Source organism: Oratosquilla oratoria, chromosome 27 (genome assembly GCF_046742065.1).
Source record: "Oratosquilla oratoria isolate Oo_2021 chromosome 27, ASM4674206v1, whole genome shotgun sequence".
Classification (NCBI taxonomy): Eukaryota; Metazoa; Arthropoda; class Malacostraca; order Stomatopoda; family Squillidae; genus Oratosquilla; species Oratosquilla oratoria.
Genome location: NC_134803.1, coordinates 47,933,706 through 47,948,745, shown reverse-complemented (window position 1 = coordinate 47,948,745; position 15,040 = coordinate 47,933,706). Strand labels below are relative to the sequence as shown.

General features: G+C 39.7%; 1 protein-coding gene across 3 annotated transcripts in view; it reads right to left on the bottom strand.

Annotated features, from left to right (window-relative positions):
• LOC143040031 (TBC domain-containing protein kinase-like protein) overlaps positions 1–15,040 on the bottom strand; it is a 48,527-nt gene that overhangs the window by 32,704 nt on the left and 783 nt on the right. For 2 of the 3 annotated variants that reach the window (XM_076210576.1, XM_076210577.1), the window contains exons 2-7: positions 9,025–9,245; positions 8,056–8,162; positions 6,647–6,804; positions 4,623–4,781; positions 3,943–4,048; positions 1,162–1,448 (exon numbers count right to left, since the gene is read on the bottom strand). In XM_076210576.1, coding sequence (XP_076066691.1) covers positions 1,162–1,448; positions 3,943–4,048; positions 4,623–4,781; positions 6,647–6,804; positions 8,056–8,162; positions 9,025–9,229 — 1,022 coding nt within the window. In that variant the 5' untranslated portion in view covers positions 9,230–9,245. Of the gene's footprint in view, positions 1–1,161; positions 1,449–3,942; positions 4,049–4,622; positions 4,782–6,646; positions 6,805–8,055; positions 8,163–9,024; positions 9,246–9,823; positions 9,933–15,040 lie in introns of those variants that run through there. The other variant, XM_076210578.1, reaches the window with a different exon arrangement.

Genomic DNA, 15,040 nt, shown 5'->3' with positions numbered 1-15,040 from the left:
TAATCTCATCATTCTTTTATATGTGGAGTATTTACCCTAACAAAGACAAACAATGTGTGGCTCTGGTCCGTTGGGGTGCCCCAAAACAGACCCTACAGTATTGACTGTATGTAACCAACCATGCAATCAATACCTCAGTGTGGAAGCAGAAAGGAAGATTCTGAGGTGAAATGATTCAGAAGTATGGATGGATAAAGCAAGAAATGTGGAAGTAAATTAGAGAGCTGTCAGAGAGGGTAGATCAGAGTGCCGAGATAGTTTGGACATACTGAAAGAGCAAGTGAGAAGGCTAACAAAAAGTGTATGGAAAGCAGACATGAATGAAACAATCTTGACAGAGAGACCAAGAATGAGGTGGATGGATGGGGTGAAGGAGGCACTGGATACAAGAGGAATGTCTGTTGAGCAAGGAAGAGAGTCAAAAGATATAGGCATGGTTGCAAATAATTGAAGAAATGACATGGCCTGAAGAGTTGTTCTTCCTATCTGCTCCATAAATTATTTTAAATAAACAAGGTGGGGAAGTTTGATATATAACTGAAGTGGTAGGGGTAAATCTGTTCCTGCTGTTGGGCACTATTGCAGAAGCCTTGTCTTGCAACATTAACTTTGACCCATGTGGTGTGGAAGATGACAGGAATGACCATTTATCTATGAGGTACCAAGAGATGAAAAGACAGCAGGCAGATCAAAGAATACTGGAATAGTTAGGAGATGGAAAGAATGAGTGAGGAAAGACTAGCAAAAAGAGTGTGGAAGGCAATGGTGGATGAAAAGAACTCTAGAGGAAGACTGAGAATGAGATAAATGGATGGGATATAAGAATGTCTGTTGAACAGGGAAGAAAGAGGGAAAGAGGTAGTTGTGAGTGGATAGTGGTTGTGATTAGATAAGAAATTGATACTACCCAAAGGCATTTCTTTGTGTCTGCTTTATAAATTCTTGAGAGGGTAAAGAGATAAGGTTGCCATGTAATGAAGCAGTGGGGGTAAACCAACTTCAACAAACAAACCCTGATGTAGAGATGTATGCTTTGCTGTTATGCATCTGACCCTGGCAGAGTGAGAGATAGAGCAAGAGAGAGAGGTAGGGAGAAAATTAATTCTATTCTGTAAATCTGGATGTAAGAACTGAGTACACTTAAAATTTTCTGAATCTGACCTCCAAACTTTGCTTTCTTCCTGTGCCTTGCATGGGTGTGGGTAGTTGTCCAGGCGGTCCCTATAGTTCTCTTCTGATATGCCTAGCTTTCTCTTGTACTGTCCAAAATCCACTAGACACTGAGATGGGTCAATGACTGGGAAGTGAGGTGGTGTTGGCTGTAGAGACTCAACAATGTTGAGATGGTCAAAGAGAGGATGTCCCAGAAGGGTCTTCGGGTATGGACGATCTTTGGTGTTAACAGTCAGGCAAGACCTTAAGAAGTCCTGCATGTTCCTGCTGAGAGCCTGTAAGACCAAAACAATGTTTACTCATTTTCTTTGACTTCTGTCAATACATAGGCTATGTTTGGGCTTCACAGTTCATTTGATAAATGCTTTCCAAAAATGAAAAGAATCTTCTGTCTCATTAATCTTACATACATACATATACCAAGGGATTTTCCCCATTGCAAGGGAGGTATCCAAAGTCAAAGGCATAAATCCACTCCCACCCATTTCATCTGCACCTTTTACCTTTTCTTCTCTAATTGATTTGCCTCCTCTTCCTCTCTTAATTTCCTTCCAAAACATATTTTTATCATTTTCAAAATTTTCTGTCATACTCTTTCCCCATTTCACATCTGCTCTCCTCTTTGCCTTCTCTATTTCTCTCTTTTTCTTTTTGTATCTCTCATATGATTCTCTCGTTCTATTTTGCAACCAATCTGTGAATGCTTGTTTCTTCTCTTCTAAACCTTCTTTGCTTCATCATCCCACCACTCACTACCCTTCCTTCTATTTCCTCCCATCCTCCTTGTTCCACAAACCATCTTTGCACACCTCATGACCCCCTCCTTGAAACATCATCATTCCTCCTCCACTCCTAGTTCTACTCTATCCTTCACTCCCTCCCACACTTCTCTCAGCTTCTTGTACACCTTCTCCTTTTCTTTCTCATTTAAGCAGTTTACTCTAAGTACCACCCTATCTCCTGTCCTTTTCCTCTTTCTCCATCTATCCTCTACTCTAAACTTACATTTCACAAAAAAATCATCTGATATTCCACAACTCTCTCTCCTAAGAACATGTACATCCAGAACTTTTCCTACTCTTCTCCTGGTTACCACTATATAGTCCATTAAAGCCCTATCTACCACCCTTCCATCCACCACCCTCTCCCATGTGTACTTATGCTTGACTTTCTTCCTAAACACTGTGTTAGCTATCATCAACTCTCTAAACACATCATCATCAACTCTCCACTGCAATTTTTTCCTGGCACTCCACATTTCCCAATCACTCTGTCTATTGGTTCATTTCCTACCCTAGCATTGATATCTCCCAATACCATTACATTGGCAGTTCTCACTAAACCTTTGTTAATCTTAAAATTTCAAATATGTGTGAAAGTAAGGTTACCCAACAATAACCTTCCTTTTACCCATCCCTGTCCCTCCCAACCACTGCCTGGTTCAGAAGCAATGTAGCAAGACACAGCACATCCACAGCAGGGTCTGACATCCAAAGTTGGTTTACCCCCACCACTTCATTTACATGGTGACCCTCTTTCTTTGTCTCCTCTGGAGTAAATAGAGCATACATACATACATACATATACCAAGGCTTTTTCCCCCTTACAAGAGAGGTAGCCAAAAAGGAAAAGTCATAAAATCATTCCCACCCATTCCATCCCTGAATACACTCCACACCCCTCCACCCTCCCTCTTATCTTAGCACCTCAAAAAAAAGAGTAAATAGAGAACATGAGAAATTTTCTCTGGCTGTCAGTTTATCATCCATTAACAACTATTCTCCACTCATACCTATCTCCTACCCTCCCTTTCCCTTGCTCAATAGACAATGACCAAATGTCCCCTACACCCAATCAATTCACCCCATTTTAAATCTTCCCCTGAAATTCACTCCATCCACCATTTATATAAATACATACCTACACAATATTGCTCATGGTGTCTTTAAGAAGGAAATAGGCAAGAATTGGTTTACTAATAGTGTGGTCGATGAATGGAATAAACTTAGTAACCACGTAGTAAGCGCTGAAACTATCAGTTGTTTTAAAAAACTATTAGACAACTTTATGGATGGGGATGACAGGTGGTGATAGATACGGAGCTGCCTACTAAGTATTTCAGCGGCTTTGACCCATCGTTTTTCGCTCATATTTCCGAAATAACCATTCACATCAGTATGATATATTAGCACAGCCTAATTCACACCCGGCCATAATTTTTTACGTTAGAGTGCATTTACAAGTGTATTTAATTACGGCGTTTACTCTTGATAAAGTGTGTCGTAGCCGACACCCGTGAAGTAAATCGAACAGGTGAAGTCGTGACGTCATCACAAACTACCTCGTGTATCCCAACTTCACTTGTTCGATTTACTTCACGGGTGTCGGCTACGACACACACAATATCAAGAGTAAACACCGTAATTAAATACACTTGTGAATACACTATAACGTCAAAAATTATGGCTGGGTGTGAATTAAGTTGTGCTAATATATTATGCTGATGTGAATGGTTATTTCGGAAATATGAGCGAAAACGATGGGTCAAAGCCGCTGAAATGCTTAGTAGTGTAGGCCTTATGGTCTCTTGCAATCTCCTTTATTCTTATGTTCTTATGTGTTCACAACCAAAAGATACCTGGAACTTTTCAGTTTAATGGACACTATTTTGAACTAAGAAACAGGATAATATGAGCTTATCTCAGTCATGTACGTCACAAACAGGTAAATGCTACCAGATATACCTAGTATTCTGCATACTCCACTCACCTGAAGACTGGTGGAAGAGGGGCAGGTCTGGGCTAGTGTGGCTAGTGGGTCCTCTACCTGAGTCAACTGCAGGACAAATTCAAGTGTTTCCTCAACACCACCATTTCTGAAGGGTGAAATTCATGCCATATTTACTCCATGCCCTAAATTTTTCTTTGCAGGATCTTTGGACATTAAAACAGTTAATATATTTTGTTCTAGTACAATTAAAGCTACTCTAATCAACCCCTTTACTGCTAGCCCATTAAGAGCTTAAAAGTATATATCAAACTATCTGTCATTAACAGGTAACGTAGATAATATTTGAGACAATTTGCAATCAAGTGGAAATAGAATCCAAAGGACTCAAATTCTGAGTTACTGAAGAATGTGAGGAGCCTACACTAGGAGCCACACAACTGCAACCAAAGCAGTTTCCTTTTCTCTATGAATTTTGACTGTTGGGGCAGGTAACAGCCATTGTTGGGAATCGAAGTGCAGGATTTTAACCCACAACTAAGCAAATGTGAGACCAGTGTGCTTACAATCACACCACTAGCACACACTGAGTTACTGAGGCCATCTTCAAACCTAGGTCATAACACCAACTAAATATATTTTCTGGCATAGGACAAAAGATGCAAGTCTTATATTCTGACAAGGTTAGGGCTGTCATTCCTAAGAAATAAGCGAAAACTTACATATCAGGTAATTGAAGACCCAGAAGCAGTTCTGCAATAATGATTCCCAGGGACCAAACATCCCAAGCAGGATTGCCACATGTCCTGCCATTGACAGAGGCACTTGTTTCTCGGCAAGATTCTCCTATGATGACCTCTGGTGCTGAGTAAAGCGGTGAGCTGTAAATTAAATTTACTGTAAAGGCTGTCCTTCTCTGAACTGCCTCCAACTTGAGCAGCATGACAGGGAACAGGGAAACCCTTCACCCCTGAGATGCTGAGGAGGGAGGAGTGGCTGCAGTGTGTACGTGGGAGAGTAGGGGTGGTAGGAAAACTGGCAGATAGGGCAGATTAAAAAATACATGACTGCCTGTATGCACACCAATGATAAAAAACAAAAACAAAACAGAACAACAGATACTACTACACCTAAATGAAAAGTACTACAGTAACCTATTCTCCAAATCAACATTCCACATCGAGAACAACACATTTAACACCAACAGTAATATGTTAGTTTGTAATCAACATGATCTGTGTTAGAAATGGAGAGAGTGAATGGTTTGAGGTGAGATAAAGGTGGGGCTTTACCAGGGATGTGATATGTTGCCTTGGCTGTCCAATTTATACATGGATGGGGTGGTGCAAGAGGTGAATGCAAGGGTGATGGGCCAGGGATTGGAGATGGTTGAAGAAAGTGAAGAGAAATGGGGATAAGCCAGTTGTTGTTTGCTGATGACACTGTGCTTGTAGTAGGATCAGAGGAGGGATTGAGAAAGTTGGTGACAGAGTTTGGGAAGGTGTGCAAAAGAAGTAAGTTGAAGATAAGTGTGAGTGAAGGTGGGGTGATGAGATGTGCAAGGGGAGAATATGGCAGCAAATTGGAAGTAAGTATTAAGGAAGAGAGAATGGAGGAAGTGGATAGCTTTAGATACTTGGGTGTGAATGTGGCAGGAAAGGGAGGAGTGGAGGTGGAATGTGGACTGAGAGCAGCAAGTGAGTGCCTTTGGGTATTAAAAAGTGTAATGAGAAATAGACATTTGGAGATGGATGCTGGGAGAGCTTGTGTGATGGAGTGGTTGGGCCAACAGCACTGTGTGGGGCAGAATCATGGAACACAGGAGAGGAGGAGTTTGAGTGTGTTTGAGATGAGGTGTCTGAGACATGTGGTGGGGGTTGCTAGCCAGGATAGAGTGAGAAACGAGCAGGTGAGGGGGGGAGCAGAGGTGGAGGTGAGGAGGGGATCAGATGTGGAGGGGGGAGTCAAGGGATGGAGTTGATGAAGGAATGTTGGGATGGTTTGGATATGTGGAGGGAATGAGTGGAGAAAGGTTTGTGAAAGAGGTGTAGGTGGAGTTGGAGGGAGTGAATATGGGGGGGGGGGGTAACTGAGGATGAGATGGGTGGGTGGAGGCATTGGGAGGAAGGGGAGTGTCTGTTGGGGGAGGAAGGGAGAATACAGAAGATGGGGTAAGTGGAGGATGGTTGAGTGTGGATGATAGTGTGGATGATGCTGTGGTGTGTGGAAGGGAATGGGTAGGGATGGGGGTAGTGGAGTATGTGTGAATGATATTTTGACGCAGCCTGAAGAGATTTCTCCCCATCTTCTCTTTTTCTGCATGAGAGGGCAGAGAGGGGGGTGGGGGGTCACCAACTGGGTGAAGTGGTTTTGCTGTGAGTGTGCTGTGTTTTGCTACATTGCTCCTGACCCAGGGCAGTGGGTGAGGTGCAGGGGTGGCCCATCATCTGGGAGGAGCCGAGATGGGTGAATGGGAGTGGAGTATATGAGGATGAGATGGGTGGAAATTAACTTTATGCCTTTGTTTTTAGCTATCTCCCTTGTAAGGGAAAAAAAAACCCTTGGTATATGAATGAATGTATGTATGTACCACCTCTACTACCTTGTACAAATTACCAGCAGCTTCTCCCTAGTCATTAAAATTCCTTTCCTCCACTATGACTTTAATCACCATACATGTTAGAATTCCTCATTCTAAACCTCTTCTCTTATCTACAAACTTGCTGTCCTAGGTATGACAACTTACCCAATAGGGAAAGATACAGCAGCTCCTCCTTCTGTCATATAGTACAGACCATAGCTGTATAGCTTTGCTTCACCCTTGGGGTCAATCAGGATGTTGTCAGGAGTCAGGTTACGGTTTACTGTTCCAAAGTTGTTAAGGTACATCAAACCTTGTAGTACCTTGGGTGAGAATAAAAAGTCCTACATTAGTTCTACTGCTTGAGACAGTCTAATAATTTAGGTTAAAGCCAAGGAGGAAATCTGGTACACTACACAATTACTTTGTTTATCCTACATCCCATATCCCACTAAGTGAGATAGCTAAAACAGGATATATATATATATATATATATATATATATATATATATATAAATCACCTGTCATTAACACATTAACACCTCACACAACCCTTCCATTCCTTCCATTTTAATCATAAGAAAAAATTTAACCACATTACCTCCCAGGCAGTTCTACCAATCTATTTTTGGTGCACCCCTTCATGGAACAGGTTACTGTCTTAATCTATACACTCTTCAACTCAATCTGTGATGCACACAAATTTTCATTTTACATCCTGAGCATGAGCCTTTATAGTTCTGATAAGCTTAACCATCCACTTTATCTTTGCTATACCCCTTGCTTTTACTTCCAGCAACAGATTCATGAATCCTTCAAGCTATACATTTTTCACTCATTCTAAAATCACGGCCATACCAACTAACTCAGGCTAGTCTGTTCAATGCTTTCTCCCAACTATCTGTATCTCTACCCATTCATAAAATCTTACCATTCTATAAATTTATATTTCATAACTCCAAACATGGCATTCAAACATCTTATTTGCAGTGCCTCCACACAACTTCTCTCCCTGTTTTCGTTATCCTCACTTTACTCTACAGAGGTTGGTACACTGACACCCTAAAGTATAACATAATGCATCACTTCACCTCAATGTAAACTTGTAAACTTACATCAATATTTTGTACTGCCTTTGCAATAATAACCTAATTCAAAAAAACTGAGGTGTTCCTCTGAACAGATAGTAACTAACCTCAATACAAACCATCTTATTTACTATGAAACTATGTATATACCAATGACCTTTGCTCCCTTGCAAAGAGGGTGGCAATGTTAAAGCATGCCATTTGATGCCATGCTGGAAGGCATGGTTTCTTAAATGAGTGACATATGAGCCAAGCTAGTAGCTGAGGCCAAACTCTAAGGGGCCATGTATCTTCTACAAGAGATGCAAGGCTACAGAGTGATCCATGAATTCTGAGGACATGTATCATTCTCATGCATTGATCTATAGGAGAATTTTTGCTTATGAACATAGACAGCTTATTTGGTGCAGTGTATTATAATTTCTAATGGTTTATTTTCCACTACCTGAAAATTTTTCTTTGTATTAATATATGACAATACCATACCTGATGTGCAACAGCAGTCAATCCCTCCTGACTGTTAATCTGCTCATAACGTTGACAGGCCTCACTCAGATTCAATGGGTAAAATTCTTGGATCACCATCAAGCGCTCTGGAAGGTTAATATTATCAAAGTTCTGCCCAATGTGATTATAATAAATGTTGCCTTGAGCTTCAGTGGCTGAAAACCTGAAATGGTTGGCAATAGCCCCCAGACCCTCCCATTGATTTCTCCAGGAAGAAACTTTGGATTAATGTCTGTTTTATAATAATGTGGGAAGCATCAACATGCAAAGGTTACCCCCCCCCTTACTTCTCAGTACTTCAATAATAATTCAGGCCTTGAGTTTTACTGGCTAGAAATTTGCTGTTCCTCAGTTGCCACTAACAGCACTCAGGCCATCCCACAGATCTCTCTAGGAAGAAACATTCAGCTGTTGCTTATGTTACATTGGCATGGGTCCATTTCTATGTAATGGGCTAACAGGAGGAGGAGGGTAGCAATAGGCAGCTATAAGCTTTCCTTATATGAAAAGATGCTGGAAAGATCATCAAAATATAAAAAAGGAGATCATGGGCCTGGTCCAGAGGCTGAATGCAAGCTCTTTAAGGCTGCACCTCCATGTGAAGGCAAGGGTACTGAAGGATTCTGAAGAAAGATGGGATGATGATTCTCCCAAATGCCTGTCTTACAGGGTCATTACTTCCAGATATCTACTGATGGTTCTACCAGTAATCAAACATAATGCAAATCCCTTAAAAAGAAGTTGAACAAAATATGAAGAACCCATGAATAAATCTGAAAGTAAAACACTTAAGCAACTCAATGGCCTTAACCACAAAAATTATCATAAACTGATCTATAAAGTTAAAGTAGTCACTGGGTGAACAGAATGTACAAGACATCTAAGAACTTGTGTATAAGCCTTCAACAACTACACTAAATAATCTTTTTTATTCCTACTAATCCTTACCATGTTTGGATCGCTGAATGTCAACATAGGTGCAAAGATGCTTATGGTTGATTAGGCGAAGGGCTTTGGCACGCCCCAGCACACGTATGGAATTTGGGGTGAGAGGAAGTCCATTGCTCCCACAAGACTCACTTGGGTGTGCTGAGGCAAAAAAGGTGGATGCCCCTAGGAGGCTCTTGCCAAGTTTTGGGGTTGCTGGGTACATCCTTCACAATCACACACTACCATGTAAACAACAGAAATTTATTAATAAACATCAGTAAAATATGTTAGTCTTAAAATAACAATAACCTCTAAGTAATTTTACAGCACCAATGGAAATACAACCTACATAAATTGACTGTTTATAGAGCATCACTATCAATATATATGCATATATATATATATATGTATGTAAAGACAGACAAATATGGAGGTGAGGTGGCAAAATGAAATGTTAAGCCTCCATACTCTAGCCTTAATGTCTCATTTTGCCACCTCACTTCCATATATATATATATATATATATATATATATATATATATATATATATATACACATGCTTGTGTGCTATACAAGAGATTGATATGGAAATCAGAAAACATGAAACATGGGAAGCCTCAGTGGAAACATACTGGAATGGATAAAAGATTTCTTAAAGGTCAGACATATGAGAACAATAGTGAGATGAAAGTCAGAATGGAGAAAACCAGCAGTGTACCACAGGGTTCAGTTTTGGCTCCTGTAACGTTCCTTGTATATATTAATGACATGACAGAAGAAATGAATATCCATTCAAACTTATTTATTGACTTCTTACGTTCTTACGTAGCTGGAGTTTCTCAGCCGTATTCCGCTGCTTACACGGCGCTCATTACAGCCGCCCTCATACAAACTAACATTTGTATTCTTGCTTCATAGTCATATCATCCAGATCATAACACTCAGTAAACAAGTATGTCTTCAGTCTTTTCTTGAATATTTCAACATTTTCGGCCATCCTAAGATTTAAAGGTAATTTGTTATAGAGTCTTGGAGCACAATTTTCAAAAGCTCTAAATCCAATTTCCAGATTGTACCGTGGCTCATGTAATCTATGTGGCATCACACTGTGTCTTAACAACATATCTGAGTCTATATGAAAGTCCTCAAGGAGAGATCATGAAGAGGGTGAGAACCAAGGAGGATTGTATACTTTTGCAAAGGTACCTAAATAAATTATATGAGTGGAATCAGGAGTGGACAATTAATTTTAACACAAAGAAATGTAAAATGTTGGAGATGGGCCAAAGTAAGAAAATATCAATGATGGATGACAAAATGGGAAATGAAATAATAGCAAAAGCAAAGGAGGAAAAGGACTTAGGTATCATAATCCAAGATGACTATCACTTGAAGTTCATATAAAGAAAATATGATGAGAGACCTGCAATCTGTTGAAAATTGTAAGAATGGCATTTCACAACATGGATGAGGACATGATAAAAAGCACTGAATGCTTGATATGGCCCAAACCAGAATATGCAGCAGTGATGTGGTCACCATACTTAACAAAAATACTAATAATAAATAAATAAATACATAAATGAATAAAAAAAAAAAAAATAATAATAATAAAATAATACAAATGGTGGCAACCAACATGATCCCTGGTCTAAACATGTTATTTGAGGAAAGACTGATGAATCTGGGACTACCCACTTTGGAAGAACAAAGAGAAAGAGGAGACATAATAATGATATTTAAACTGTAAGCAAGTTTCAAGAAAATGAACAGAAAATAATTACTGGTACAAGGAGAAAGACTGACAAGTGGTCATTGTAAACAAATTGAAAAAATAAATTTATTTAAGATGTCAAGAAGTTCAGATTTCCACATAGAAGTGTAGACTTATGGCATTAATTAAATGAAAATAACCCAAGCCATCACTAAAAAAGAATTCAAGGCAAGTTTTGACAAAAGAAGGAAAAAAGACTGGACCTCATGGTCATTGCTGCAACCACATACATTAGAACTAGCTACATACACACCGGACAGGGTGGACAGGGTGCAGGGATGACCCGTCATCTAGGAGGTGCTAAGATGGGAGGGAGGGTGGAGGGGTGTGGAGTGTGTTCGGGGGTGGAATGGGTGGGAATGATTTTATGCCTTTTCCTTTTTGGCTACCTCCCTAGTAAGGGGGAAAAAGCCTTGGTATATGTATGTATGTATGTATGTATGTATGTATGTATGTATGTATGTATATATATATATATATATATATATATATATATATATATATATATGTATATATATATATATGTATATGTGTGTGTGTGTATTTACCTAGTTGTATCTTATGGGAAGGGGAGCTACGCTCATGGTCTCCGGTCTCTGTATCTCGCAGTATCCAAATTGTTCTTAAATTTGTGTATGGTTTTTATACACACTATCATTTTGTCCACTTTGTTCCATACATCCACCACTCTGTGTGGAAAACTGTTCTTTTCCAGGTCTCTTCTATAACTGTCCTTTTTGAGTTTCCTTCCATGTCCTCTTGTATTTCTCATATCCCAATTTAGTACAGTAAGTCTTCTCTATCACGGACTTCCATACCTCTCATGATTCTATAGATGGTCAATAAGTCTCCTCTTTCTCTTCTTCATTCCAGGGTCAGTAACTCTAGTTTTGACAATCTCTCTTTGCATGACAATTCTGAAAGTGTGGGGGCTATCTTCGTAGTTGCTCTTTGGATTTTTTCAATTTTCCTTATATTCTTTTTGGTACTGGGTGACCACAGTGTTGCTGTGTACTCCAGTCTTGGCCTTATCAGTGTGACTAGTATTTTCTTCACAATTTCTTCATCCAAGTAAGTAAATGCCACCTTTATTGATCTCAACAAGTTGTAGGTTTTTAGGGGTACATAGATCACCACATTCTCTTTTTTATGTCTTTATCTTCAACTCTTATCATGATCATTTCCATACTATTCCCTCCACCTTCGTCACATCTTAATTCTTCTTAGCCAAGAATATGACTCCACCAACATGTTTTTCCTCTATTTCTAAGTCAGCGATTGTATACTCCATTTCCAACACAGTTAAGTGATAGTGGGCCCCTTAATTCTGTCTCTACAATTGCCATTATGTCTGGCTTTGCTTTGGACAAGTAATCATAAGGCTCATTTAAACCATTTATATTAGTATAATCCACTTTTAACTTTCTGCACTCTCCATCTCTTTGTTCCTTTCGTTTCCTTTTCTTGAAGATACCATTTTCTCAGTCTCATGTGTGTGTGTGTGTGTAGATCAATGTAGGTTAGGAGATACCAGAATAGGTTACTGCAGATCATGGTAGGTTAAGATATGTCAAAATAATTTAGGTAAGGAAGGTTAGGCTAGGTAGGTTTGACTATGGGCACTTCTGGAGTAGTGGTCCGATTCAGCAACACAAAAAGCTCCTCCACCTCTCCTGTGCTAAACATAAGAAAATGAATAACAAAAATGTGAATTCAAACTCTAGTAATTTGAATTTTTGATATTGGAATAAACTGTTGATGATTTATTTTGCTGCATTTAGAACAGCAGTGGTAGGGAAGCAAATGATGTTGCCAAATAGGACTAATACACTTCAGGACTGCCACACTAGATAGGTTAGCCTGAGTTAAGTAGGTCAGGCTAGGTTAGGAATTCATCTCGGACAACACTATATACATACTAGGTTAGAATAGGAATTTATCACAGATATCATGATACATATACTTGATGTGGCAAAAAAACAAAAGAAGCACAGAGCAGCAGGACCACACTTGTGCCAATGCTTGACTTTACTGAAACAGACTGCCAAATTTGACAAAAAAAATTTATCTTAATGAACATATCTTTCAGAAAAAAGTTTAGCCTAAGATGTACCAGACTACTGCTTTACGAGAGAAAAGGAAACAAATGTGAGTGGTAGTTTCATAGGGATCAGTTTGTTGAGTGCAGTTGGGAAGGCATATAGAAGGGTTTTCATTGAGAGGATTAGGAGAGGAACAGAGGGAGTAATTGGTGAGGAACAGCGTGGGTTTAGGGAAGGTAGGGTTGTGTGGATCAGATTTTTGTGGTAAGCTTTAGCAAAAGGTAAGGCTTTTCTTGGGTCTTTATGGATTTGGAAAAGGCTTATGACATTTTGCAGATATAAAAGGGATTGGAGGAAAGCTGTTAAAGATAGTCAAGAGTTGTTACAAGAGTAGTAGAGCCTGTGTTAGAATTGGAAATGGAGCAAGCAAGTGGTTTCAGGTAAAGGTGGGACTTCATCAAGGATGTGTCCTGTCACCATCGCTGTTCAATGTGTACATGGATGGGGTGGTGCAGGAGGTAAAGGCAGGGGTAATGGGCAGGGGATTGGAGATGATTAAGGAAAATGGAGAAAAAGTGGGAGGTGAGCCAATTGTTGTTCACTGAAAACACTGTCCTTGTGGGAGGGTTGGAGGAGGGATTAAGGGAATTAGTGACAGTTTGGCAGGGTATGTGATAGGAGAATGTTGAAGGTAAATGTGGGTAAAAGTAAGGTGATGAGATATACAAGGGGAGACAATGGCAGTGAGTTGAATGTAAGTCTTAAAAGGAAAGAGGCTGGAGAAAGTAGACATCTTTAGGTATTTGGGGTCACATGTGGCAGGAAAGGGAGGAATGGAGGAAGTAAATTATAGATTGTGAGAAGCAAGTAAATGCCTTGGGGGATCAAAAAGTGTTATGAGAAATAGGCATTTGGGAATGGATCCAAAAAGAAGACTACATGAAGGAGTGATTGTGCTGACAGCACTGTATGGGGCAGAGACTTGGAATTTAAGAAAAGCAGAAAGGAAAAGTTTAAATGTGTTTGAGATGAAATGTCTGAGAAGTATGGTAGGGGTTACAAGGTTGGTTAGAGTGAGAAACAAGGAGGTGAGAAGAATGGGGATGAAAAAGATGGCAGATAGGGCTGATGAAAGAGAATGGGGATGGTTTGGACACAGAAAGAATGAGGAAAGATTAATAAAGGAGGTATGGAAGGCAGTGGTGGAGGGAATGAATTTGAGTGGACAACTGAGGATGAGATGGAGGGATAGGGTAAAAGGGGCATTGAGAAAGAGGGGGAATGTCTGTTGAGCAAGGGAGATAGCAGGAGAAAGGGATGAGTGGAGAATGGCTATGTATAGATGATACTCATACTGTGATGCAAAGAAGGGAGGGGATGGAGGTAGGGAGTGGTTATGTATGAATGATATTTTGACACAGCCTGAAGGGATTTCTCCCCATCTTCTCTTTTTTTTCATGGGGGGATAGAGGCAAGGGATCACTGATTTAGTAAAGTAACCTTGCTGCAGATGTGCTGTGTCTTACTACATTGCTTCTGACCCAGGACAGTGGGCAAGATACAGAGATGACCCATCATCTATGAGGAGCTAAGATGAGGGAGAGGAAAGGCTGGTGGAGGGGAGTGGAAGAAATGGGAGTGGGACCTTTTGATTTGGCTACCTCCCTTATAAGGGGGAAAAAGCTTGATATATTGATAGAAGGGTATGTTTTTACAGGAATTCACCACACACACACAGGGTCCAGTAATTGCATTTTCAAGGTAACTCCCATAATTAGATTAATATAATAGTAACTTTGGATAATAACAGTGAGAACAGTGACACTGGTAGTGCCAGTAGTGATGAATATAACACTGACAAAGAAAAAATATATAAAAATACAGGCAAGGCCAAAGAAAAGAAAAACTTATTAGCAAGTTTTCAGATGGATGGCTAAGTGTTCCTCAGTTTAAACCCTGGCTTATCAAAAAATCTACAAATGGCCGGGCTATACCATTAAGCAAGGTGAAAATGACATACAAAATCTGCAATTATGCCATGGAAAGAGTAAATTTCATACAAATACATCAAGTAGAGTTACAGAGCTTATAATGATAATAATAATAATAAGTTTATTTGGCATTGAATCAATATACATTAAGTGCAGATAATTAAAAGAACACATAGTTCAGAAAAACAATTACAGACTGTAATACAGTTGCCAAGGATAACACAAAA